Below are 27,688 nucleotides of genomic sequence, written 5' to 3' on the forward strand. Positions count from 1 at the left end.
CAGTTCAATTGATGTAATTAGTTGTTAAATTTTCTTGTGTTTCCGTGTTTCGTTGACCATGCAGGCGATTACCACAAAATAGGACGTGCCATTAGGAAAAATTGAACAACCTACCACAAAATTTTATCAGAAATCCAAAAATGAAATAATGCACCGGATATTTCATTAATAATAGTAAAGTCTGTTCATAGATATAAGAAAATGACTAACTACGAATACGATATGATACGATACGAATTAAGGAAAGACCCGGGCAAGCTGTAAGAATGAAATATGGTCGAACAGGTCCACACTTTGCTTAGAATTTAATTATTTGGGGTTTTGTTAAGAAAAGTACTAAACAATATTTATTTATTTATGTATGTATTTATGTTTAAATCTAAAATAAAATTACAAATTATTTTATTACCTAAACGGCATTTTAATAAACGAGTTAATTAAAATGTTTACCGAACGTGTTGCATACTACACTTTTTCTACGACCGTTAGTTTTTGGGTACATTTTCGCAAAATAACACGAATACATTAACTGACATGACCGTCAGAATTGACAAACGTCAAAATTCAAAGCGTGGGAAATATCCCCGAAAACATCCGGTTGCTTCCAAATCCGTGCGGTAAAATCCCGGAAATGTCCGAAGTGGCTCGGATTTCGATGGGTAATTAGCTATTTCACAGACGGGAATAGAAAAAATTATTTTCTATTATGGTCCACAATTTTACCTGAATGTAAATTCGGAAACTCTGGGTAATAATCTTGTTGCATTGGATGTTAATGATCACCCTTGGATAATCCCATTCACAAATAACCTTTACATTTAAGATTTCTCAATAAAATAAACTCTCAATAATAAGAAACCAGTTAAGTCTTATGGCAAATGCAAAACATCAGTGCTACTCCGAACAAAAAAAAAAACAATTCATTCTAAATTTATTCAGTCTCAAATTCCTTTAGAGGCGTCTAAATTCATATTTTTATTGCAAGTTTAACCTGAAATATTTTTCAAAAATGAAAACTTTCCGACTTTCTGTAAAACCTTGGAATATAATATTATGTTATTACTACCCTGAACTTTTATATACCCTTGAACGGATTTTAAAAATCGTCCTTTCCTTTTCTACGGTTGGTTCACGTGAACTAGCAAAATAGGTAAAAAAAATTAAGCCCTCACAAAAAAAGCGTGCCCCTAACCGACGGACTGGGCTTCGGAAGAATTAAATTCTGCCAAGTTCTCCGAGCAATTTGTCTGCAGTTTCGACTATTATCTTGCGTCTCGTCGAGCACTGGCAAAAATTTTCGTCTCTCAACTTAATTAGATTCCAGTCTGAAAGGATAGTAAAATAACTTTAATTTAAGAAGTCCGCTAATTAAATAAATTCTCCGCTCTCATTTTTCTTTTACACGGTACAATAAGTCGGAATTGCGGTCGTTAAACACCCGATTATATCCCTAATTTTTCGGTATATAATTTAAGTTAAATTTAATGGGAAGTTAAATGTAACTCCAATTACGCAGCCATATTGGATGGGAGTAACAAAGTCTAACACGAGCCCTTGTATCAAGCAAAGCAAAAAGTGTAAAATGTGGCCCAAGTTTGTTGTTGCGAGTGATTGATTAGTTCGCAGGAGTTTCGTTCGTGCGAATAATCCAGTTTCCCATTTTCGCCATGTTTTTAACTATATTGACGTTGTGTAAGTTGAAACGGGAGAAACTATAATTTCTGATAGCTACTGCCTAAATTGTCTAAAAGAGCCCCACCTATGCTGATAACACAGGCCATCTTGTAACTATCCAAATCGAAAACAGTTCATTAATGTGTCTGCCGGAAGAACCCCAAGACATCAGTTTGTTTTAAATTTTTACGAAAGGTAATATTGTACAATAATATCAATGGAAGACCCTGAAGGATCGAACTGGTTATGTGGATTATTAATTGTCTTCTACTTACAACAAACAGCTTGTTTAAATGCGTTTTGCTACTCTTCTACTCTCACGGTCGTGAACCACATCGTCCATTTCCGGTGCTTTAGTCACGGGTTCGGACGTTTTCGGTAAATTTTAGGCAATGCGGACGCTTTTTAGTTCTTATAGCCACTTCACACGTCAGTCAGTGAATGTATTCTTGAATTTGGTCATGGAATGAGTATAATTGATGAACACGTTGATAAAGTTCTTCAGTAACTCGCTTGTGAAACACCAGCCCCGTTGATATCGGCTCGTGCCAATTCAAACTGGCCCATTTTCAATATTTTTCATGTTGTGAAACTCGTTAAATTTTTCTTATCTTCCCTTATAATAACTAGCTATTTTAAGTATCCCTAAATTGGCATTATTTAAATTGAAACTTAATAATTGCAATGCAGTTTATGCCCATGTACAGTCTAAACGACACTTTTGTAAGTTTTTGGCAATAACTTAATATGAACTTGATGAAGTCTCATTTATGAAATGGAAAAAGTAATTCTAACCTACTTTTAAAACAAGTTGCCCTTCACTAGATTCCAGTTATCAAGTTCATTGGCATCCCTAAAGGTTTCATTAACGAACACCATCAACAAGAACAAAATATCGACACTTTTTGATTGTATATTATGCAGCAAGTTCGGTAATCGGCATTTAAGTCACGAGTGACTCAAAAAGTTTACCAAACGTGTTGCATAATATACTATTAAAAAGTGTCGATACATTAATTCTTCAAGTGACGTCTGACCAGACTGTTAATTTTTCGGAAAACATCTGTTATCGGGTATTTTAGAGAAGGGGATTGAAACATTTTATTACTTGAAAGAAAAATTAACCAACAAAAACACACATGTGAGTTACGTGTGTGAATTGTCTGTTTATGATAATGACCAAAAGTATAGTATGCACACGCTTGGAAAATGATATTTACTCCTTCGATTGCAAAACATGGTGGTCTTTGCCCTATTCCACAGGCTTGGTGAGAGTGACAGGTTGACGGAGAGATCTCTGACCTACCTGTGCCTTAGAATTATAGTTACTTTCGGGCAGGAAATTATTATTCTAAATGCGTTTAAAGCTCTTCGGAATTGCAAAGTGAAGAGTGAAGAGGATAATAAGACTGCCAACTGGACAAAATAATGTCTGAAATGAAAATGAATGGGTAAGAAGATATTGTGGAAACATTTTCTGTAGTTACGAAAAAACTCAAAACAGAAAATCACTTAATAGAGAAAGACTAGAAACACCACTTTTACAATAAGCGACATTGAAACCCTCTTGCAATTGGCATTAAAGGCAGTGGATTGTGAAAAATGGAGTTAGTCGAACTTGTGAGTGAAATAGTAAAATGTGGGAAGGTTATCACATGCTAGAAATGTCCAGAACATGATAATTAAAATTGATAAATGAAGTTGTATTGTAAAAAGTAAATAATAATATTTATTATACTTACAATTACAATTAAAATTGCTTTTTTCTTATTATTCTTATTTCTATATCAAATTTTATTTACTTGATCTTAGAATAATTAATATTTCAATTATCTATCCATCTCTATAAATTATAAATCTTTATAATAATTGCTATACGTAATAATTTAATAAACTACCTTTAAGTTTTCCGCCCTGTTTCACCCCATTGCAAATTTACATTTAATTACTCTCTCACATTAAGATTAATTATATAGTATATAGTTGCGTCCGGTAAGGGAAGTATTTTAATCGCCAATTTTTATTTCTTCTCCTTTAATTGACTATCGTTAAATGCGATTTGAAGTTTTTCGTCATTTTAGATGTAAAAAGATAAATCTAAATCAAACTCCGCTATTAAAGGGCGTATAATGTCTAAAACATACCGCAAGTTTGCTGTGAGTATGATTGATTGGTTTACAGGAGTTTCGTTCGTGCCAAAAATCGTATTTTATACTTACGGCCTGTCTTTAACGACATCGAAGTATATGAATGGTGATTTCCGACCAATTAAATCGTTGTGAAATTGCGTAGTGCCCAAGTGTTTTATACTATTTTATTTTTTTCTTTACTTTTTGTTGTTGATTCTTTAAGAATTAAGCAAATCGCAACTTTCAAAGCATAAAGACGTTAGTAAAACTCGGTTACGGTGTTCTAAATTCAATAATGTGATTGTTTTCGTTCATTTCGATATTTGGCAACCAGATAGATACAATATACACCGTGATATCCGTTTATCCGTTTAGTGTAGTAGGATTTTAAAAATCGGCCAGCGAAAAAAGTTAATAAACGTAGCTTTACAAATGATTCCTTTTTTGAGATGCATGGCGGTTAACTTTAAAAATTATTAAAGAATTTTATCTATATGCTATTGTTTATTTAGTTTTATTTACCAGTCAAAAATATAACAAAATAATTATTAAACTTAAGGGCTATAATCCTATATCATCATTTTAAATATTTTAAAGAAAAAAGTGGAGCACCGCTACCATTTTCAAAACCTAACAATATTTTCTCTTTTGATGTCTTGATGGTCCCTTTCTCAGAACGTGGAAAAATCATGAGAAAAGTTGAGTTGAAATATGAGCAAAGGTGTTGTGATGATTCCCATATTGACCTGACACGCGGTATAGATTCTTTGGTTGCTTATAGATTTCTATAAATTTTCGGATTTTTCTTTGGAAGAAGAAGACTACAAGCCGGAATTTTAGTTTTATTCAAAAAACATTTGATGTTCGGTTTCGTGATTGTGCTCTTCTCTCTAATAATCTCCACATTAGCGATGTCAAGCGTTCCGTCACAAGATACACTTCACCACAACCTTCCAAAGACAATTAGTCTGAGAGCAACCCCACACTTGCCACTGTTGTCCTTCCTTACATTCTAAACATTACTGACCACATATCAAAAGTGCTTAAGAAATATAACGTCAAAGATTACATTGAACAACCCTGAAGAAAAATATCAACAAGGCTCAAAGAACATGAAAGAGTCTTAAGGCTACTTATCAGCAGTTGCCGAACACAATTACGAAACCGGATATCAAACTCAAAATCCTATAGAAATCTAAAAGCAACCAAACAATCTTAACCGCGACTCACCAACGATTTTCACCAATATGGGAATCAGTCCTCCTAGACAATATTGACGCCACCCCTTTAGCTCCGCCCCTTCACGCAATATATATGTCGGTACAGAGTAGAATGCGAGCCAGTCTCAGTTAAGCTATGAAAAAGCCAACAGAATGATCGGTGAAACGTCAGCAAGTTTGATTTACAAACAATCGACGCAGGAAGAGTTGGGGGAGTTATTATTCATTACTGATAAAAATGCATGATAAAAATATACACAAAAAACTAATTCTATTAGGAAAGTACAAAAACAATAATTAAGTAAAACAGCTGTTTGAAATCTGTGTTCTGACGAGGTTCTGCTCCAAAAGTCCAGGGGCGTTCGGACATACAGTTTACATTGGATGATTACTTCAAGCTCACAAAAAGCTACTCCCCACCTCTAGTATAACTGATTCCCAATTATAATAATTTTCTGCCACATTTCATATAAAAGTTAAAAAGCGCCTTTGGTAGTGCAGACTTTTTATAATGAAAGTGTGAACTCTTATTTATCCAACAAAATCAAAGTGGCGACATCTTTCAACTTCAGCTGATAAATATACTTACGAGCATGTAAAGAGATAAATCCCAAACAAAATAGAGAACCGTTAAATCCGGTACGACACGAAAAAGTAAAGAGATTTCCACGTTTTTAACCCAAAGCCCCCGTGAACAAAACGTAGAAGGTCTAAAAGCAGCATACGAAAGGGGATTAGAGAAATATTGAGCGTTGTCTGTTGAGAACCATAATTCCTTCTCCTTTCGTAATAAAACCGCTTGCCTCCTGCGGGATATTAAATTATCTTAATATTTTTCAGAAAGTTTACGGAGAGCCATAAATCAAAATTTAGTGGAGCCGCAACGTGTGAAAAAGCGTTTTTCGCCATGGAAATAATAAATTTCTTCGTGAAACTCCCTGCATATAATTATTATACAGAACGCTGGTGTCGACGGTTAAATACATATGCATACAACGACGACGATATAAGTATTTTGGTTAGCACGACGTACGCGTTTGTAGTCTTAATGTATTCTGGATGTCGATTAAACACATGCCTTTGTGTGTGTCTTTGCATTTTTGCTATTTCAGTATTCCTATTTGAATTCGCGATTGGCCGAGTAAAGGAAAACAAACGAACAGTTTATACCGCCACTATCAGTATAACCTAATAGCTATTAAATAGTATTGGGGCCGATAATACAGAGCTTTCGCTCATGCCCCTAACTTTCACGAACTAAACTTTATGTCGTTTCTTAAAATTGACAACTGTCGAAATGATGAATGGTCACCGACCGTGTTGAAAGCCACAAGGTGTAATTGATTGGAAGCATAGACATATAATCATTGCCATCGCATAGCATCGCGTTGTTTACATTATAACGTGATGCAAATATCTTGACGAGCTGAGACAATGTTGGCAGTGCTGCTGAGCATCACCGCAGAAATAATACGTATGCAATAAGATTTTTAGATTAGAAATTTTATTCGAGGTGGGTTAACAACATTTCGTGCTGTATTTCATTAAACAAAATCCACAAAATTACAAGTACAATTTTTTTATTTTAGTAGCAGTATCGTTAGTAAAATTGCACGTTTATCATGAGACAACGTCGCCGGAACTTTTATTTTACGAGCGTGTTGGTACCTCATCCAAGTTTCTTTTGCTTTTGTGAGGACAGTTTTTAAAAGTGAAAAACTGTATTGAGGCTGTTTGCGATGGTCAGTTCTGACGCTCAGTACTGTTGATACGCATCACAAAACTGACGCCTTTCATAAGCTATCTTCAAAACAGTCGATTCGGCATTACCGTTGACGTGTGTATAACAAAAAAAATGACGTGAAAATATCACAATCCATTTACGTGTATTAGCAAACGTAAAATAACGTCATATTAAAACGGAAATTTTAAGTCATTCTTTGTTGTTGTATGACATACCTAATTAATGTAGTAGGGAATCCAAGAAAAGACGAATATGTGATGAACAATTTATTGAATATATAATTTTTTATATAAATGTATATGTAAAAAAAAATCCTAAAAAAACAAAAAAAAAAGATTTTAGACATATTGAAAGAGCTGTGAAGGTCTACATAAGTTGCCCAAACGAGTCCCTTCCTAAAATAAAATGCAGTTTAATTTAGCCCTTAGTTTTACAAAAAATTGCTTTTATATTACATTAGCATGAACGGTTTGGCAAAGTATTTCCAAGTATCCTAGAAAAAAGAAATAAGAGTTGTTTTGTAAAGATATTTCATATGAAATTAAAATAATTATCAACTTGATATTTGCGTTTTGAATTCACAAATGTTTCACAATGATTCACAAAATTTACCTTATTCGAATATTTCAAATTTACTGTTTGGTAATGATAATGATAATGATAATAATAATAATAATATTAATAATAATAATAATAATAATAGCAACAACAATAATAATAAATATTTTTTATTATTGAAAAAAACAACATTACCGCAACAAAATAAAACATTCGCATGACAAATAGTACCAATAATTAGCAGGTGTCGTCCAAACTGGCCAAATTAATCTTATGCGACTAAGACAATTTTAATCTTGCACGCCATTACTCCTCCTCCATTAATATTTAGGCAATACCCGATACCGCACTCCTCTCTTGCCTAAATGCATATCTTGTCATCTACAATATTTGCAATTTTATGACTGACTTATGCGGTCTCTTTTAATTGGATGGCTCTGCTGTAAGCGAGATTTGGAATAGCTCGCGCATGCACATCTTGAATTGCCGGCCACCTACACAGCGTCTTGGAGAAGATTTTAGCTTGGCCCATGCAAAGCACGAGAGTCCAATCTGTGGCGAGCCAAGAACGCTGTTGTCCATTAACGAAAATTTTAAATAGCAATACTTCAATGAGAGTCTTTGGTGTATCCACATACCAAGAGTGGTTTATGAACATATTTAATCAAAATTCAGGCAAATCTGGATTTTGGTGTGGCGTGTCGTGGACTGTGGCGAAATATGGGTAATATAGACAAAAGAAGAAAGAGAAGCAAATGGGAAAAAAACTGGATACACAAACTTAAATCTGCTAAGAAAATTGAGCCTAAATGATCCAGATGACTGCAAAAACTGTTTCAGAATGAATTGCGAATTGCTAGATTTGTTAAGGGCATATTTGATTTGAAACACCAATCAGAAGATCTGTACAGGCGAAGCTTGGTTGAGTGCAACGCTTAGGTTTCTAGCAACGGATTGTAATTACGAAGACTTAAAAGTTAGTACCGCAATTTTTACCCAAGCTTTGAGACACATTATTGCGGAAATCTGCAGGACTATTTATGAGTGTTTAAAAGAGGAATACTGAAAGGCAACTTAGCATTCATAATATTTGTTTATTGTTAAACGAAAAAGGCATTCTAAGTATTGCAGAAAGCCTTATAAAATATTATATATAAGCATGAAAATATGTACTGGCATCTGACACCCTTGGTTCTGGTGTTGAAATATATATTTCTGAAAGTAGTGCATATGCTCTATAGATAGAATATACCCGGTTTTATGAAAACCTGCAAAATAATGCTCTTAATTTGCCCAACAATGTTGAAAATGTATTAAACAAGCACATTGTAAAACCTTTTCTTCAAATAGCTCTTACATATATAAGGCGTTGTTGGAATGTCATTTTGTCTAATAGCTTACATATAAGAAGAGAATAAGTTATACTCTTATACGATGATAAAGACAAAACTAGAACTGAAATATTGGAAATAAATAGAAGCCAAAATGGAGATAATTTCAGCGGCTTAACTTCCTATAACAATAGGAATGCATGCCTAGAAGCTAAAGAAAAGAGAGAAAAATATGTGAACATATGATATGAAAAAAATGAAGAGCATAAATATGTATTTTAAACAAAAAATTATAAATATAATATTTCCTTCATTTGCTTCATTTGCTCTTCATTGCATGGGGTGCAACCAATAAAGCCATAATTGAACCTAGCATAGATTTATTTAATGATGTCTAAATATTACAAATTAATCAATTGTATTGAATTATTCCAAATGCAAGACTATCTAGATGGCAAAAATATATTCGCTATTCGACAACCGATGCAGGCGGAATCCAGAAGTTTTGTAAATAGTATTACAGTAACCTGTGGAAGTTTCTTTGAAAAATTAACAAGCCTTTATGAAAAAGACAAAAGCAGAAAGCTAGAAGACCACCGATTAAAACTGTTTCAGCTCTGAAGAGGCCAGCAGGATGGTTGGCGAAACGCCAGCAAGTTCGATTCTGTTTCTTTGAAAAATATATTACTTATATATCGCTATTCTCCAATGAAATGGCACAAACAACAATTTTCACTATATTTATGTATTTATGGCCGAAAGAATGACACGAATGTTTTCTTGTTCATATTTAAGAAGCTACTCTTCGAAAAAGGAATTTAATTTGATAAATTCCTATGAGGGGGCATTTTAAAAATGGCTTTGAACGGTGACCCTGATATTCAAAACTTAAATATAAAAGTAGGAAGCAATGTAGAGTTAGGGCATTGCAGTGCAGTGCAGTGTATTATATAATTCGCAACTAATGAGACAAGAGTTTTCAGATAATTAAGCACATCCTCTGCCGCTGCTGGCAATATTGTTACATGAAATCGTAGTCTGTTTTATGACATTTCTGTATTCGTCTAGCTTTACCATTTTTTATCAGGAATCAGAATAAATAATTTACTATAATTAATTTTAATGAATCGACAAGACCAGTTAAAATTTGTATTATTTAGAAGTAAATGTCAGCTTCAGTGTCAGTAGCAATAATAATAATTTTGTTATTACCAATTTTACCCTCGTTCATCAACGTACTCCATAAGCTGGCTTTATAAAATAGGAATTCAATTATTCGTATCTTGAATAATTAATATTATCACGCACCGTAGGCACCCAAAGGGCGAGTAACTAGGTCAATCTATAACGGACTTTAAAGTAAGGAGTAGAATTTTTTTTACAACCAACTCAAGATGACCTTGAAAATGTTTACAAAAAGCAAAGCGACCATAATAAAAATATTCTCAGATAGAACCAGAATTTACCCAATCTAATATATTGTTGCGAGGTGAACTAGAAAAAAGCAAAAATTGCTAGTTATTTTGCAAACCAGCAACGATAACGTCAATGCTTTTTGCGATGTATTTATTCTTGCGTAAACAAAATAAGCAAAAAAATGTTTTATTTACGTTTATAATTTTCTTATTGTATCGATTTGATGTCGACTGTGTGGGTTAGGACGAGATAATCGCCAACGCAATCGACATTTTGTTTATCTATCCACGTATACGGATTAAGGGTAAATAATCAAATATTTGCCCGAGGTTGGGTCAAACGTTTGTGACGTAGGGAAACATGTCAAAATGACTAATCGCGTACTCGCTTTGATTGTGGCGTCTGTGCGGTTTTCGATTAAATCGGAATTCGATCAATATTTTTTATTGAATTTCGTTGCCCGATAATAATAGGTCATACACCCATATCTACCATATTTGAAAATGTGTGCCGAACAAAAATCTTTCATTCGGGAACCAGAGATAATAATATGATTTGAATAAATTAAACCGAGTTACAATAGGGACAAAAAATTACATCAAACATTTGTGAAATGTTTGACCATTTTCCAACACTACTAGTGTTACCATTAGATACAAATGACATAAGTAAAAATAATGACGAATACATTATATATAAAAAAGCAGAAATGCCTAAATGAAAAACGCTAGCTAAAATTGAAAATTTCAATTCAATATGATCAATAAATGAATTTATTCAAGTCGTCCGAAGATGGTATATCAAGCAGCGAAAATATTTCCTTTTACAAAAACGTAATACATGAAAACAAACATAACCCCAAAATGATGTGGGAAATGTAAATCAGTATTTGTCTCATAAATGTAAAAAAAAACTGTGATGAGATTAATAATATTCAAGCCTCAGACAGAATATAATCTAATCCATATGAAACAGCAATTTTTTATAATGACTATTTCTTTACTATAAGGCAAAAGTCAGCGAATAAAATCCGAACCACAGCCATTGACTTTTTCAGAAAATCATAATAATACCAGAGACTAGATGTTTATTGAAGAAACGGATATTGGTGAGATTGAAAAAATTATCAGCGAACTGAAAAATAAAACTACACTTGGACAAGACGGTATTATTGTTGAGATTCTAAAATAGATTGCCAAAGGAATAAGCCAACCGCTATCGTATATAATATATATGATCATTTCTACAGGCAAGTGTCCCCAAAATACAAGGCAGGTGATCCAATGCTGGCAGCTAATTATCGTCCAATCAGTATTCTAACAAATGTAAGTAAAATATTCGAGAAAGTTATAAATATAAACAGCTTATTTCTAAGTATCAGTTCGGTTTTATATAAAATAAAAGTACAGCTGATGCATTATTTTCTCGAAGGATATATATCTGTCTGGATAGAGGACGTCCTTGTGCTGTAGTTTTTGTAGATCTGGCCAAGGCCGGTGATACTGTATCAATCATAGGTTATTAATAAACAAATTAAAATCAATTGGTGTCAGGGGTCTTACGCTGGATCTATTCAAGAGTTACCTCCATAACAGAAAACAGTCGGTTCAGCACACAAACTGTTAACTGTGGAATACCACAGGAAAAAGTCTCAGGTCCCGTTTTATTCAATATCTACCTAAATGATTTACTTACTATGAATACTGATGGAAAAGCAAAACGAGACAAATTCTTTCAATAAAAGAAAGTCTTTCCTGATACTTTGTCTTTATCAAATGTACACATTTGATAAAGACACGGTGTTGTCGAAACAATTGTCATGTCATAATATATAATTTCGTGAAAATCTGAACTTTTAGTTCTTATTTATTATGATAAATGGATTTTCATCAAGTAAAAGCCACCTCAGTTCAATTTATTAATGTTTGAACCTCCCGTTACGTATGTTTGTGCGTCAAGCAATTTAACTTGCACTGTGGACATGAGTGTCCTTTAGAGCAGAGTTCCAGTTACATTAGAACTAATGACGTTTCTCCATTCAACTAACTAAAACGACCTCAAGACTTGGATCGCAAGATTTTAAACTTTTCGTCCCGATACCCACGAGTATACTGTAATCCCTTATCCCACAGCAAACTAGCGAAATTTTGGGAGTTTATAAGCGACTCGCCGAAGTAATTCCAGTTCGGACTGTTTTTGGAAGTCAATTGTCTGTACGGTCGACTATCTTTATTCACCCGACATCGAATTAACTCTAAACAACTATCCAAGAGTTAAGCCGGGGTGTGATTTCTGCTCGAAGGAACCCCCGAAGTGCAATTCTATCCCGTTTTAATGTTGGTTCGTTAATTTATTTCGGGAAAAGCAGTTAAACCTAGAAAACTAAGAGATATAACTGAAAGTAGTTAAATGGAAGACCGCTGCGAGAGCGAATTAATGTTGCACAGCTGAGTTCACTCTGTCCGCAAGCAAAATCGATAATCCGGTTTAAAAATTAATAATTTTGGTACCACAATAAGTGTCATTCTAATAACTATTGAGTATAAGCATATGCAGCAACAACACAAAACAAAAATAAATAAATGCCGAGTTTAACAATATTTGGCATAGGTAGGGTAAGCCTGCGAAATATAGTCTCTGGCGAAACTATTCAAAAAAAGGGGTGGCGTTTTATTGATACGGAGTATTTTATTTGACTCTCTGACATTTGTAAATGTTTCTAAGTAAAGTAGTCAAAATACCATATTAAGTAATAAAACAAAAACTGAGCTCTACGAAGAAATAAACGTCGGCAGAATAAAATATTTGGTTAGAGGTACAGCTCAACTGCTCAATCCCCAAACCTCTGCCAACAATATAGAAATCTTGGATAAATGTTTTCAGAGGAGGCTAACACCGTCAGCAGAATAAACAGAATAAATAAAATTTGTTGTGATAGCCACAACAAATTGACAAAATATATAAAAAAACCTCGAAAAAAACACTGTTGAAATTAATACTTGTGGGGCTGAAACTGTGAAAATTAGGAAACGTAATAAAGAGAGATTAAAAACCGTTGATATAGATGTTTAACATAGAAGTTGTAGAGTGTGAAGATTGAAAAATTGTAGAAGTGAAAAAATTCACAATCATACAATACATACAATCAACCAAAAGGGACGTTCTCCTATGCAGGAAACACGGACGAGGATGCTCACAAAAATGGAGCAGGAGTCTGCGTCACCCAGAAATACTCTAGATGTGTTAAGAACTTTACGCCCTTCTCGGAGAAGATCTTTCTGAGGCAACTACACGCCAGACCATTTCATATAAAGATAATTCAGGTATATATGTTACAGGCAAAATCCGTTATGCAGTCATACTTAAGTTTGCCAGTCCGCATTGCCGGGCCACTTTAGGCAATGTCCGAAATTATTAGATATTTCGGACATTGCCTACACTGTGGTACGAAAATCTTAGGTTTGCCAAATGTGTAGCAGGCAACATCCGAAATAACCTGCCGCATTACTATCATAATATCAATATTTTTGTTGTACAAGTATAACGCACAATTTGCGATAGAAGAAAAAATGACAATTTGTAATAATAATTTATTGTATTTTGAAGAAAAATCACAAATACATCTGTATTTTTTATTTTTGTCACTTTCTACCAAAAAATAGGTATTTGCAAAAAAAAGAGGTCTCTTTGGGTAGAATTAGGGCTCCTGCTTTATACATTTTTTACAGACTGCATATTATACAGGGACCCTTATGAAATATATTTAGTGTTAACTATGTCACTTATTGGTACAAGATTGCGAATGGTGACACTTAGAATTGCATATCAATTTTAATCTTTTACATTTACAGGAGTTAGTGGTACATTTTTTGGTACAGTTACATCTTTGAGACCCTTGCCCTCCAAATGAAGAACTGTGCCCACTAATTTCGCGAATTGATAGTTCCACTTTCGGGACGTCCTCTTTCTTTAAAAACTGTTCTTTGCAACTTTGGATTTGGTTCCTTGCATATAGAGAGTTAATTACACCACGTTTAGTACCAATTTTGCAAAAACTATCTGCAGATTTTTCCGTTAGAACACCTAGTATATTACGGGCATCTGCTCTGCCTCTGCCTAGACTCGAAACTGGCACTGTGACTGATTCCCCTACTAGAATTTTCGGAAACTTTTTTTGCGATACCTACAACATCTTGGCTAGACGTCTCCACACTTCCCTTGCTTTGGGAATGACGTGGTTTTCAGTGCACTATACTCAGTTGTGGTCACATCACTTTCAGCTCTTCAACAATGCGATTTGCAAATTCACGTCCGGACTGCAACACAGAAGGAGTTCCCAAAATGCAAAAAATGTCTATTAAACAATAAGCGATCTCTTCTGCTGTTTTCGTTTTTAGTGGCCGTGCAACTAGATATTTCGAAAGATGGTCCTGGTAATTAAGAATATATTTGAAATTACCATCAGGGCAAATCTGTATATCTATAAGATCGACTTGTCTTCTCGAATTTACTTCTTTTTCAGGGTTCGCATAGCTCTAAGTAAAGTGTTTGAGTTGCGTTAGCATATTTGGTCCTTAGTGCTTTAATCATAATGTTTCTTCCAGCATGACCACATTCCTTGTCAGCATTATCTAGGGCTTCAAACAATTCTTCATTGGGCCCAAAGTATTTCACTTCAGTAACTTGGTCAATGGCAAAATTAATTCTTTAATGGCTCCAACAAATAAAACATCGTAACGTTTAAGACGTCGGAATTGAAGAGTTTTTTTTTCCGCAGCTTTCTTGGCTCCTTCCACTTGTTTAATTAATGATTCGTACTTCTCTATCGTAAAATTAGTTTATTGGTTTTTGCATACTCTTTAATTTCTCCCAAAATCTCGCCTTCATTTCACTCGCGTCACTCATACTTGCATATGTCTTCTTGGTCATTAATCAACGATTAAACTTAAGTGAACGGAACAGCCGCTTAATTACACCTAAAAAGACATACAGAATGAGAATTCAGTGAAGTCGCATCCTGCAGCGGTTATGTGAACGCGTTGCAACAAGTTTCGAGTGTCTGCAATAGGGATATTTTTGGAGTTTGGAGTTTGCCTGCTACATATTTGGCAAACCTAAGATTGTCGTACCACAATGTCCGTCGACTTTGCCTAAAGTGGCCCGGCAATGCGGGCCTTGCCTAAGCAAACCTAGGTATGACTGCATAACGAACTTTGCCGGTAACATGTATATGACTATACAGACGATGGCAGGTACCATGGGGATGTTCATGACATTTACGACGACCAAACTAAACTGCTCGAGAAAAGAATATTGTACACCTGGACTTCGCCTGCCGATGCCACAAATAAACTCGTATGAAAACAAATAGATTATTTTCCGGAAAACAGATGATTCACACATTGCGTGACGTGAGCAACAACCTATTCTGGTGCGGACGTAGGTCCAAAATCAATCCACTGGTATGTAATTTAGCAATATGCTTAAAAATTCCTAAGAAAAAATTGAATTCCACCACCCCGGATTTATCCAAACTGCTAAACAACGCCAACAGAACATCAATTTCGGTATGGAGCAGAACGCCAAACAGTTGTTTTGGTTGGCTATTGTTTTTGTACTTCCCCAACAGAACTAGTTTTTTGCGTGTTATTTTTATTAATAACTTAATATTTGTGCATCTGATTAGTTTTATAAAAAAAATATCGGAACGTTGAGGATAATGGAAAGGTAAATGTAATTGAAAAAACTGAAAACTTTGCAGAAGTTTGGTTTCCTTTTTAAATAATAAACATTTTAAAAAACACGGATTTGATTGATATATCTAAAAATATATATGTTTCGAACATTAATTGTGCCTGCTGAGCTTCTTTCCTTTTTATTCATAGTATCCACCAAGGAGACGGATATAGGTATCAAGATCAAAGGATAACCTTTAAACAACTTGAGGCACGCAGATGACACGGTTATCTTAGCAGAAAATTTAAATGAGCTCCAACAACTATCCAATAGTGTGGCAGACGCCAGCAGGGAAATGGGACTTAACATCAATGAAACGAAAACAAAATTTATGGTAATTAGTCATGCACAACACGAGGATGCATAACAGAAAATCTAGATCCTGACATGGAAATCAAGCGACGGGTCGAGATAGCACGCTTTACGTTAGACCACTATTTTGTAATAATGGCTTTAGTCTGATCATTCGACAACATATGATTGTATTCTATGTTTGGCCGGTTCTTATATAAGGTGTAGAGTTCTGGACACTAAGGACAAACACAATAAACCGCCTAGAAGCGGTCGAAATGTGGATAGTGAAAAATTCCCTGAACTGCAGGAGTAACAATGATGAGATTCTGAGAAGAGCGCGGTCGGGGTACTTGAGAAGGTACTTTTAAAAAATGAAAGATGAAGACATCCTGAAAATTCCCTATCTCAGTATTGATTAGAAAGTATTTCTGCATACTAAATTTCATTGTTTATTGAAATTTCTGTCAAATATTTTACATCTCGTTATTTTGACCTTGATATAAACAAAAATATTTAGTGGATTAATACAAATGGCATAAAATTTCATTGTTTATCATTAAAACGTCAATGTTGAACCCCAAAAGCGCGAATCGAATATCGATAAGCTACTTTTGTATAAGCTTGCCCGGCGGCATACTCGAAATTCATAAAAAAATCCAGAATTTGTTTTAATTAAACGTATTCATATACCCGAACAAAGGACGAGATTATGGGGAAACTGACAGCAATCGATCCTGTGAAAAAGGTAAAATAAACTTACCCGTGCCGTTACTTTTGAAAAGAATTTTTTTTTGGATATGTTTTCAACGATGGCAAGAAACAATATTCATATTGAGTCAGTCAGTCAATGTCGAATTAGGTTTTTCTTTATTTACGTTAATTTAACTTTAGAGGCCGAAGTTACCCAGCTTGAAGGTTACCCAAATTGTCAATTGTCAAATTTAACATTTCTGTGTTAGCTAAAAGTTTAGAGCCATGCGCATGCTCATAAAATCCGCTCCATATAGCAATAGCAAGAGAGAAAAGATTGAAATGGGTATGCAATATTAAAGAAATTGTTCGCCAAGATCAAAATCTACATCTGCTAGAAGACTCAATGAAGGCAACACGCTAACAAAAAGCACAACTGCTTCTAGTGGCTTGGCTGAAATATTGGGTGATGGAAAACGTCGCAATAGAAACTTAAAAAACTATTTTCTACAGTACCAAAATTGATTTAATTAATCAGATCTCTACTCATAAAAGCTTTTTTGAATAACACAAAAAAATTAGATTTTCAGAAATGCGTTACTAGGTTAACAAGGTTAATAACAATGATCCTTCTTTTCAATTCCATTTTTACATTAAACTCATGTCAGATTATACTGAACATTTCACAAACTTACATCAACAGTGACTCCAGGAAGCGGAAATGACTGAGTGGGTGGCATATCTCTGGGCACGTATCTGAAGAATTCATTGCCGTCTTTGTACCACTTCACCGAATACAAAATCTCGCCATCCAAATCGAAATGGCACTCTAACTTAACGTTCTGATTCCGGATAGCGTGGCTCGGAATACGCAGCTCCAGAAATTCTAAGGTAATAACACCTGAAAGAAAAGAAAGAAATTCAAACTTCTCTTCCCAATAAATATTCGTGTTACAGCGAATTAAGTTCATTGCCGCGCAAACCCTAAACTAAATCTTTCGAAACCGAACTCTCTATTGTCTGTCACTTTGTAGTAATAAATTATTAACTAATTACATCGCTGCCTCGAAACTTGCAGTTAGTTGCTATTGTTCGGAGCTCCCAATTATGCCTAGCCTTGCCGCTTTAACACGATATTTTACAATAACTCTAAGTTCTGTAACAACAGGGAGCTTACGTTTGCCAGTCTCGAGTTCAAACTTGGATGGGTCGTTTCTACGTGGCTGAAATATCATCTTTTTCCAAATAATTTGTTCTAAATTTTGAGTTATGCAGTTATGGAGTTCCATTCTGTATTCAGTCAGACATACTCGTAGTAATGTAAAAGGCGAGCTAAATTGCAAGCTTATAAATCCAAATTCTCCTTTCATAAGAAATCCATGAACACTTAAGTCGGTGTATGGGGTTTGGTTTTAATGGAAAACATAATAGTAAAATCCGCACTCTATTAGATGTACCATGTATATGGATGTATGCATTTCCCAGGTTTGCGTTTTTGCTGTGTTTGTTCTCATGAATCGTCAGCTTTTAAGGTTTCAAGTTTATTTTGATTTGCATTATTTATCGGTTTAGCCTAAACGGATATAATTTTCTCATTAACAATTCATAATATTGTGGGCCATTGGGAACCCACTTCGGTATTTTTCCGAAAGCGCCCTGATGAAGATAGTTGTTTGGCTTTACAGAAGCATTGGATAGGTCGCGGGTCGTTGTATTTTATTTAATCATTAATTAAGTCATTAAATTATTCATTTCATTTAAACCATTCCTTTTAATTGATTCATTATTCATTGTTTTAATATGTCCGAAAAGTCTATGTCGCCTTTTGCACCAACACCCTGCGCTCCTGTTTATATTTCTATTTTTGCTATCTTTGGCATTTATATCAATAATAACATGTATTGGAGATGTGTTTTAGCTCCTTTGCAAAATAAAATTCGGTATAAAAACTCATAGATGCCTGCTACCGTTTTTAGAAAATGATCATTTTAATAGTCTTTTGTGCAAGTTGGATAAACGCGCAGCGGAGTAAGTGGATATTAAACGATTGATTGATGGTGTTTATCAACGTGTTGCATACTATACTTTTTCTACAACCTTTAGTTTTGACTTATATAAAATTTTGGGACGTTAAAATTGACAAACGTCTAAATACCATGACCATGAGCAGTGACTAAAATACCAGGAACGTCAGAGTTGCTTAAACCGTGCATCATTGGGTACTTTAGAGTAATCAGTAGAAATAGTATATTACGCAATAAGTGCGGTAAACAGCATTTGACTCACGAGTTTATTTGACACGAGCGGAGCGAATGTTTAATAAACGAATGACTTAAAAAGTTTATCGAACGTGTTGCATACTATATTTTTCTAAGACAGTTTTTGGGTACATTTTCGCAAAACAACAGGAATACTGTCATGACCCTCAAAACTGACAAACGTCAAAATTCAAGGCGTGGGAAATATCTCCCAAACCCGTGCGAGAAAATCCCAGAAATGTCCGAAGTGGCTCAGATCCGTGGGAAACGAAACTGTAAGTGGAAGTGTAAAGTGACGCTTCCCACACGCTAGATCGGTGTTTAATTAGGCATTTTAAAGACGGGAGTAGTAGTAAAACATTCTTTATTTTAGGTGTAATATCTTTAAAGTTAACAGTTTAATAGTTTTCAATTGATTTTTTTTTTATATGGGACACTGCATGTTTTTTATTTGTTGGCAGGAAAGAAGCAAAATCGAGTATTTATCTATTTCTTTTAGACAGGTAAGTTTCCTTTTAAAAGTGAATTTAATTTCAGCCAAGTAATATCCCAGAAATTTCCGAAACTGGTAAAATGACACTTTCCGCACGCTAAATGGGTGTATAACTAGGTATTTTACAGGAGGGGGTAGTAAAAGATATGTGTCTGGCTTTGGTGATTTGGTCCGTGGTGAAAATTAATTCAAACTCTATCTCATCGGTCTCCTTTTGGTTCTTTGCCGCATATGCATGTAATGCTGTAAGCATCTAGTGTCTTAAACGGACTATCTCTGATGGATCCAACATGATGAGAGATATTTGGACAACTGGTTAATTTGGTTTTAACTAGATATTTCTTAAAAATTTTTGGTGTGTGGTCAGTAATGTTTTGAGTGTAATGAAGGATCACAGTAGCAAGTGTGGGATTGATTTCTGATTCATTTTCTATGTTGTTGTGAAGTGTATTTTGTAATGGAATACTTAATATTTCTAATGTGAAAACTAGCGGAGAGGAGAGCAGATATTAAATGGTTTAATTCTGGGTCCAGTAGTTCGGCGTGAGATAATTTTACGGCCCTAAAAACAAGACAGTTCATAACCGATAACAAACATACAAAAACATAACAAATAAAAACTTGAACATGTCAAAGTTTTTAAAATAAGGAAATCAAATCCTTGCCACCGTGGTTCCTTTTGACATTCAAAACATTACTGACAACATAGCAAAAACACTTAAGAAACACAACCAGATTCGCTACTTGTCCAAAAATCTCTCCACATCTTCGATGCAGCAAAGACAAAATTCTGTTTGGGACACTAAGGATACATTGGAGAGACAGGAGTTTAGGGCTAAAAAAACATGTATAGGAATCATAATAGAGCATTTATGGTTAAAACAAACATCATTGCATCATCACCGAATGTAATATAAACAAACCAAAATACAAATAACGATGTTCAACACTGTAAATCTATGCAGCGACGAAAGCGCGACGTACCATTTCGATAAACAACCAAAGTCATTTCAAAATTTGTATCAACTTGATTAAATCAGCCGACACAGAGAGGGGTTAAATATCAATTTTGTCGCCACCATTCGTACTCTCTGTTGGTTAATGGAGTTCCCGAATTTAATTGTGAATTAAATAAATTTCCCACGGGCCGTTAAAGCAATCTATTAATAAATACGACTCACAGCGGGACAATGTATCACACTCTTCGATGCGTATCGAGGTTCGGCTGAGGCAAGCTAAAACCGCATGTCGCGGTTAAAACAGAGCGTCATTAAGCCTACGATTGACCTGTTTCAGAGCTCCGTATCAGAGGCGTTTCGAGTCACTAAATCGAACGAAGTGCCATTAGTGGCAAATTGTTAGAATCGGCTATTATTTCGAACTTCTTTGTAACGAACGCCGCTTAAAGAAAGCAGTACCTATCCCTCAATAATCCATCAATCCATCAACTGGATGTAAAACGTATAGAATCACCATTTCGGGACAAATGAAGAAACATAGAGAGGGATTGTTTTTGATTTTTATGGAAGTTATCTATGATTGGGAAGACAACATCCATTCCGCTGCGCGGGATATAATTAAGGAACTAAAGAAAGAAGAAACCATAATTTTCATGGGTGAGTAAACATTATCAAACAACATAATCATCAAAAATTCCCCCCTTTTCCAACCATATTTATATTTTTTTGTACCATAAGAACTTCTGAATCTTACGCAATCTTGAATTGTTGCGCAGCTTCCTGGAGACAGTTTGGAGATTGATTAGTTGTTTAGTTTGGAGTTTAACCAATTATAATTGGCAATGAAATCCTCCTTTAAAATTTTTTATGATGAATATAATGATTCAAACGTGTTGAATCTATCCCCGTTTGCCGATTTTTTCTATCACGTGTAGATTTTTCGATATGATTTTTTTTTATATTTCAAAATTTTGTTTTTTTTTCATTTTTTCCATTCGTCAACGTTACAAAAAGTAAATATACATACAAAATGAGTTTCAGAGAGTTGTAAGAGAAAGAAGGGAAGTGCCGAAGGTGATTTTTATGGTAGTAAATACGCGCATGCGCAGTATTCATTGTGACACTACAACAGTCCAGTGAAAACTTGTCGTTTAATTGTTTACCTTTTATATCAAATATTTTGGTAAGTTTTGCATAAAGTTCATGTTCTCTACATTGGATCTAAGTATTTGATGTGTAGTTTGGGTATTTTTTTAAGTAGGGTCAATAAATATAAAATAGAAGTTTGAAAGTTGTTTTAAAATTTATTTTATGTGATTTTAGGTTACAAAATGCCACGGACTTGTAAAAATTCGTCAGATTGTTTTTGCTACATTTGTGGGGAATACATATTAAAAACACAGCGACATGTCATGACCGATCTGGTTAAAACAGCTTATAAGCTAGATTTTGGATTTTCTATCGATGAGCGAGATAAAAGTTGGTTGCCAAAAGTATGCTGCAATAGCTGCTCAAGAACGTTGAGAGTCTCAAAATCATGAGAATGATTGTTATTTCTGCATGACATCCACACGAGGATTCTCGAAAAAAAAAAATAGAGATAAGATTGTTTATGCGAACGTCCTATCTGCAAAGAGACCAATTCCTAGTGACAAAGACACTCCACCTCCAGTTCCACCAGTTAATTAGGAGGCTGAAAATAAAAATATTTCAGATCTACAATCTCAATCGAGTTTTCTTTCTGGTAGTACATCTTCATCTTCATACAATTTATCTGGATCTTCATGTCCATCTACAGAACCTCATTTACTTGAACAAGGCGACTTAAATGATCTTGTTAGAGACTTGGGACTTTCAAAAATCTAAGGCACAGTTACTCGGATCAAGGTTAGAACAGTGGAATCTATTGGCTAAAAGTACCAGAGTTTCATATTTTTGTACGAGGCAAGAAAGTTTTACAAGTTACTTGCTACAAGCATGAAAGAAAATTATGCAAACCTTGAGGTATTACTTGAGAAAATTAAATATTCTCAATACCTATGGAATATTTGTGCTGATTTATAAGTTGTCGCTATACTGACTGGACTACAAGGAGGATACACAAAATTTTGCTGTTTTCTTTGTGAGTGGGATAGCCGCGCAAGAGGCAAACATTACAAAGTAAAAACCTGGCCATCATGAAAAAGTTTGACTCCTGGACTTAAAAATGTTTTTCATAAACCGTTAGTGCATGTGAGAAAATTTTTCTGCCACCCCTTCATACGAAGTTGGGACTCATAAAAAAACTTTGTGAAAGCTATGAATAAAGATGGTGCAGGTTTTCAATACTTAAAAACAAAATTTCCTCGAATCAGTGACGCGAAATTGAACGAAGGAATTTTTGTATATCCGCAGATACGTGAGCTCATAAAGGATGAGGTTTTTGATTCGAAGTTGAGCAAAGCAGACAAAAGAGCTTGGGTAGCGTTTGTGGAGGTGTCATAATTTTCTTGGGAACGCAAAAAGTGACAACTATCAACAAATCATTCGGGAGCTACTTTCTGCTTATAAAGCTTTAGGATGCAATATGTCACTCAAGATCCATTTTTTGGACTCGCATTTAGATTTCTTTCCTGAAAATCTTGGAGCTGTATCAGATGAGCATGGTGAAAGGTTTCACCAGGAAAAATGCTACAATGGAAAATGGTCAGCAGCAATGCTTGCTGATTTCTGTTGGACAATTCACCGAGAACTCCAATGGAATCTATGAAGATGAAGAAAACTACTAAATAATTTGAATCCTATCACTCCATAATGAAATAACTGACGATATTTATTAGTCTTGTTAATATAGGTTAATAGGATTTTTTACTGTAAAACTCAAGCCGCCACATTTTTTATTTCCTTATAATAATAATTTATATTTTAATAATATTGTTTTTTGATGAAATAAATATTAAATTAAAAACCTACGTGTGGAACTTATTTGTATATCAGATTCCGTGTTTAGAGCATAAAATAAGACGAATTCATTCATGAAAACAAGAAGGAGAAAAAAAAAAAAATTTCAGACTAGTGTTATAGATACCATTCCATTGCCGTAACCAACATAAACCGCCCGGTGTAAAATTGTCTAAATTAGAATGAACTATTTGTTTAACTAAGAAGGTGCAGAGACCTGTTGCAACCATCTGAAATGAATTATGAAATCAAAAACGCACGTTTGGAAAATTCTTCTATATATATATATATATATATATATATATATATATATATATATATATATATATATATATATATATATATATATATATATATATATATATATAATGACACTATATTCCGGGATATCATCCGTTCGCTCGTTGAACTCCGACTGGAATCCTGCATCCGACTGGAATCCTGCAAATCTTGCATCCGACTGGAATCCTGCAGACGTTTCGCCAAAATCTCACTTGGCATCTTCAATGCTCGCGCTCCAAAAACACTTCGAACACTGGGAGGTTATCGGCGGTGCGTGCGGCATTTATACTCTGCGCCGGAGATGGTAACGGTGCTGCTTGTGCGTGGGGGGAGGTGGCTCCGCCCCCTGAATTGTCGCGTTGTTAATTTCGCCCGATCGTAGTTGCGATGTCCCCGTTGGCTGCTGCGCATCGCTCTGCTGTTTGATTATCGTTCTCCACGTGTTGGATAAATGCAGAGCGTCGTCTCTCGTATTGAGGTGTCCGGACTTTTCTATTTCGATGGCCTCTCGTATAATCCTAGTCCTAAAATCAGGAATATTAGCTATTTGTTTGCAAGTGCCGAAATCAATTTTATGGCCTGTCTGATGTTGGTGCTGAAACAAAGCAGATGTTGTTTGTTTGTTTCTTATGGCTAAACGATGTTCCTCGAGCCTGGCTGAAATCCTTCTGTTGGTCTGTCCCACATACGTCAGGCTGCACGATCCGCATGCTACACTGTATACTCCTTGGTTTTCCAGAGTAATTTTTTGTTTTGGGTTTCTTAGTATTGCTCCGATGGTATGATCAGGTTTGTATGCCGTTGATATGTCGTGTTTCCGTAATATTCGGCCGATTTTGTCAGTAACCCCCTTGATGTATGGCAGGACAGCGATCGTTCGTTGGGTCTCGTCCTGCACTCTCTGCTGCGGCTGTTGTTGTTTACTGATTGCCTTGCTGATGGTGCGCCTTTGGTATCCGTTTTGTTGAAGACAGGTACTAATTTTCTTCAGTTCTTTATCTCTGTTCCTCTCGTTTGTGAGCCTGAAGGACCGAGCAATTAATGTATTTGCCACTGCCTGTATCTGTGATGGATGGTGATGAGATTTAGCGTTCAGATATCTATTAGTGTGTGTTGGTTTTCTATAGACAGTGTGTTCCAAGTGTCCATCTTCGGTCCTTGTGATGTGCACATCTAAAAAGGGCAGATCTAGGAATTTCAAAAGCTCCTCCTTGCCAAAAGGCCATACAACAAATACGTCATCAACGTATCTTGTCCATAGTTTTGGCTTCAGATTTGCCTTCTCCATTGCTTTCTTTTCGAAGTAAATCATGAAGTGGTTGGCAATCATATAAATATATATATATATATATATATATATATATATATATATATATATATATATATATATATATATATATATATATATATATATATGATGATATACCTCTTAAAATATGTTTATTACCTTAAAAATGTTTATTTTCATTTGTTTATTTAAGACGTGTTTGTAACTTATATATTTTGTCAGTATTTAAATAAAGCAGTTTTCATATCTAAAATCGTATCTTTTAACAACAAAATTTTGAAGTTGTGAAAATGGCTCCGCAAAATTCAATGATTCTAAACTTACAAGAAAATTTAAATTTGATTGAGGTCGAGGAGAATTTTAAAATTTTTAAAAGAGCAGCTTTTCTCAGGAAGCAATTTCAAAATAGTCTTTTGTTAATGAAGGGGAAGGAGGACATCAAGTTTACCCCCCATTTTATTGTATTTTATTTATGATAGCTATCTAATAGCTGTATTATAATTTAGTTTGGGTTGCACAAAATGTGAGCATTATTTGGATATTGCTAATGTTTACACCGAATATAATATTGAGCAAACTTTATGGAGCCTTTTCAGATTCATTTAAATGCCATGTCATATTTCAAAATATTTTAGCACAGAATTTTGACTGGAAATGACCAAAAACGCTATATTTTTTTTTCCTATTCGCTTGTGAAAAAAAATTGCAGACCGGAACATAGAAATGGATGGTAGCAAACCATTATTCACTATTTGAACAAGGGCACAACAAAAATTTTGTCGGCCAGCCCAGCAGAATTAATTTTAACGTAGCGCCGACTATTCATTTATCATTAAACATTTGAAATTCATAATTAACTGAACAAAATGCGAACCGAGTCATTCCTTTCCAAAACATAGAGTAACAAATATTAATATTCATGGACGGTATCCAGGGACCATGACAAAAATCGGTCCGTGAATCGCCATTCATTAAGCGGGTCAATGGAGTCCATTTGAATACCTAATTTTGAGCAGTTTAGGCCTTTATTTTCCGACGTTTAGCGAAAGCCAAACGTTCTGATTGCACAATTTGTCATATGATTTTTTAGTGGTATTCTTCGATCAATAGAGGAAATGTTGAAATTAAATAGAGGATTCTTTGTTTTTCTGTGTTTTGTTTGTTGTGTGATAAACGGAGAAAACTTGGAAAGTGACTAAAATAAATTCGACATGGAAAAAATACCAATAGACATGCAATGTTCTCCGCATTCGTTCAATGAGAGGGATTAACTACTATGGTAAAAATTGTGACAGTATTGCGCAGAATATTATGTCATTTCGCAAGATTTCGCATGATTGCGTAGGAAAAAATTTTAATTGGCAATCATAATTTCACAGCTACCAAGAATCATAAATTTAACTTCTGTCTTAGGGTTGGGACTGAGGAAGGAGCTTTCGCTATTATTATGGCTAATAATCAAATATTTCAATCTTGTTAGCAAAACTTCCGTGTGCGTAGAAAACTGCGAAAGAAAACTATTGGGATTTTACAAAATTTTTCTTGCAATTTAAGAACATCTACCAATCATATCCATACGTTTTGGTATGATGATATGAATTTTAGCCGGCTGTTGAAACCCTAAAGCTACTAAAGATATAGTTCTATCTATGCCGCTAATACAGGAACTTGTGAAGCAATTACAAAAAAAATGTTTGAGGAGATCCATTTAACATATGCATACGCGATATTTAAAATTTGTTTATAACGAATGATTTTGCTGAATTGAACAAACAACATGGTCTTGGGCAAACTATTGTAGTTATAGCGGACTGTGTATATGTCGCTGAAGTTACATTTGGATTTGGATTCGAATTTTCAAATATTACAGTGGACCAGTTCTTTCATATCTTAATTAAAAAACAAACATATTTCTGTAGACATGATGGATAAGTAAGCACGAAAATATTGTAAAGGAACTTCCAAAAACCATATGCAATGTTGTTATACAGAAAATGCCCCTTTTCCGCTCGCATCACCCCAAAAAATAAATTAATTTAATTACTATTCCGCAATCTCGAAAAAAATCTAACGTCCCAGAGATTCAACCAAACTATTGAAAGGCCACTTAGGAGAGATTCAAAATGATGTATTGCTCAACCACCTAGAAATCGTCGGGAATATATAAAACTATCTACCTACCTACCTACTCAAATATTTGTTATATTTATTTCGCAATCTCAAAAAATTCTGAAGTCTCAGATATTGAATTAGACCATTAAATCGACACGGTCGGAAAGATATAAGACTTCCCCCAATAATGAGATACCCTAAAATTTGTTTCATTTATTTCGGAATTTCAAAAAACCTGACCTGAGACAACGTTAGGTTTTTTTGAGGTTGGGAAATAAATAAAACGAATATTTGGTTGTTTCATTATTGGAGGTAGTTTTATATCTCCCCGACCGTTTTGAGGTGGTTGAGTAATACACCATTTTGACGCCCTCCTAAGTGGCTCTTTGATCTTCTGCTTGAATCTCTGAGACGACGTCAGATTTTTTTGAGATTGCGAAATAAATATATTGAACTATTGGGTATTTCATTATTGTAGGTGGTTTTATATATTCCTGCCGGTTTCTAGGTGGTTGAGCAATACATCATTTTGAATTTCTCCTAAGTGACCTTTCAATAGTCTGG

At 34.7% G+C, this 27,688-nt stretch overlaps 1 protein-coding gene across 2 annotated transcripts in view; it reads right to left on the reverse strand.

The window, feature by feature from the left end:
* The window catches only part of LOC132705194 (uncharacterized), a 361,276-nt gene that overhangs the window by 48,100 nt on the left and 285,488 nt on the right, over positions 1 to 27,688 (reverse strand). For both annotated transcript variants that reach the window (XM_060675650.1, XM_060675651.1), the window contains exon 2: positions 17,488 to 17,693. In XM_060675650.1, the coding sequence (XP_060531633.1) occupies positions 17,488 to 17,693 (206 nt within the window). The remainder of the gene's footprint in view (positions 1 to 17,487; positions 17,694 to 27,688) is intronic.

Source organism: Cylas formicarius, unplaced genomic scaffold, assembly GCF_029955315.1.
Source record: "Cylas formicarius isolate icCylForm1 unplaced genomic scaffold, icCylForm1.1 PGA_scaffold_7__23_contigs__length_41026272, whole genome shotgun sequence".
Lineage (NCBI taxonomy): Eukaryota > Metazoa > Arthropoda > Insecta > Coleoptera > Brentidae > Cylas > Cylas formicarius.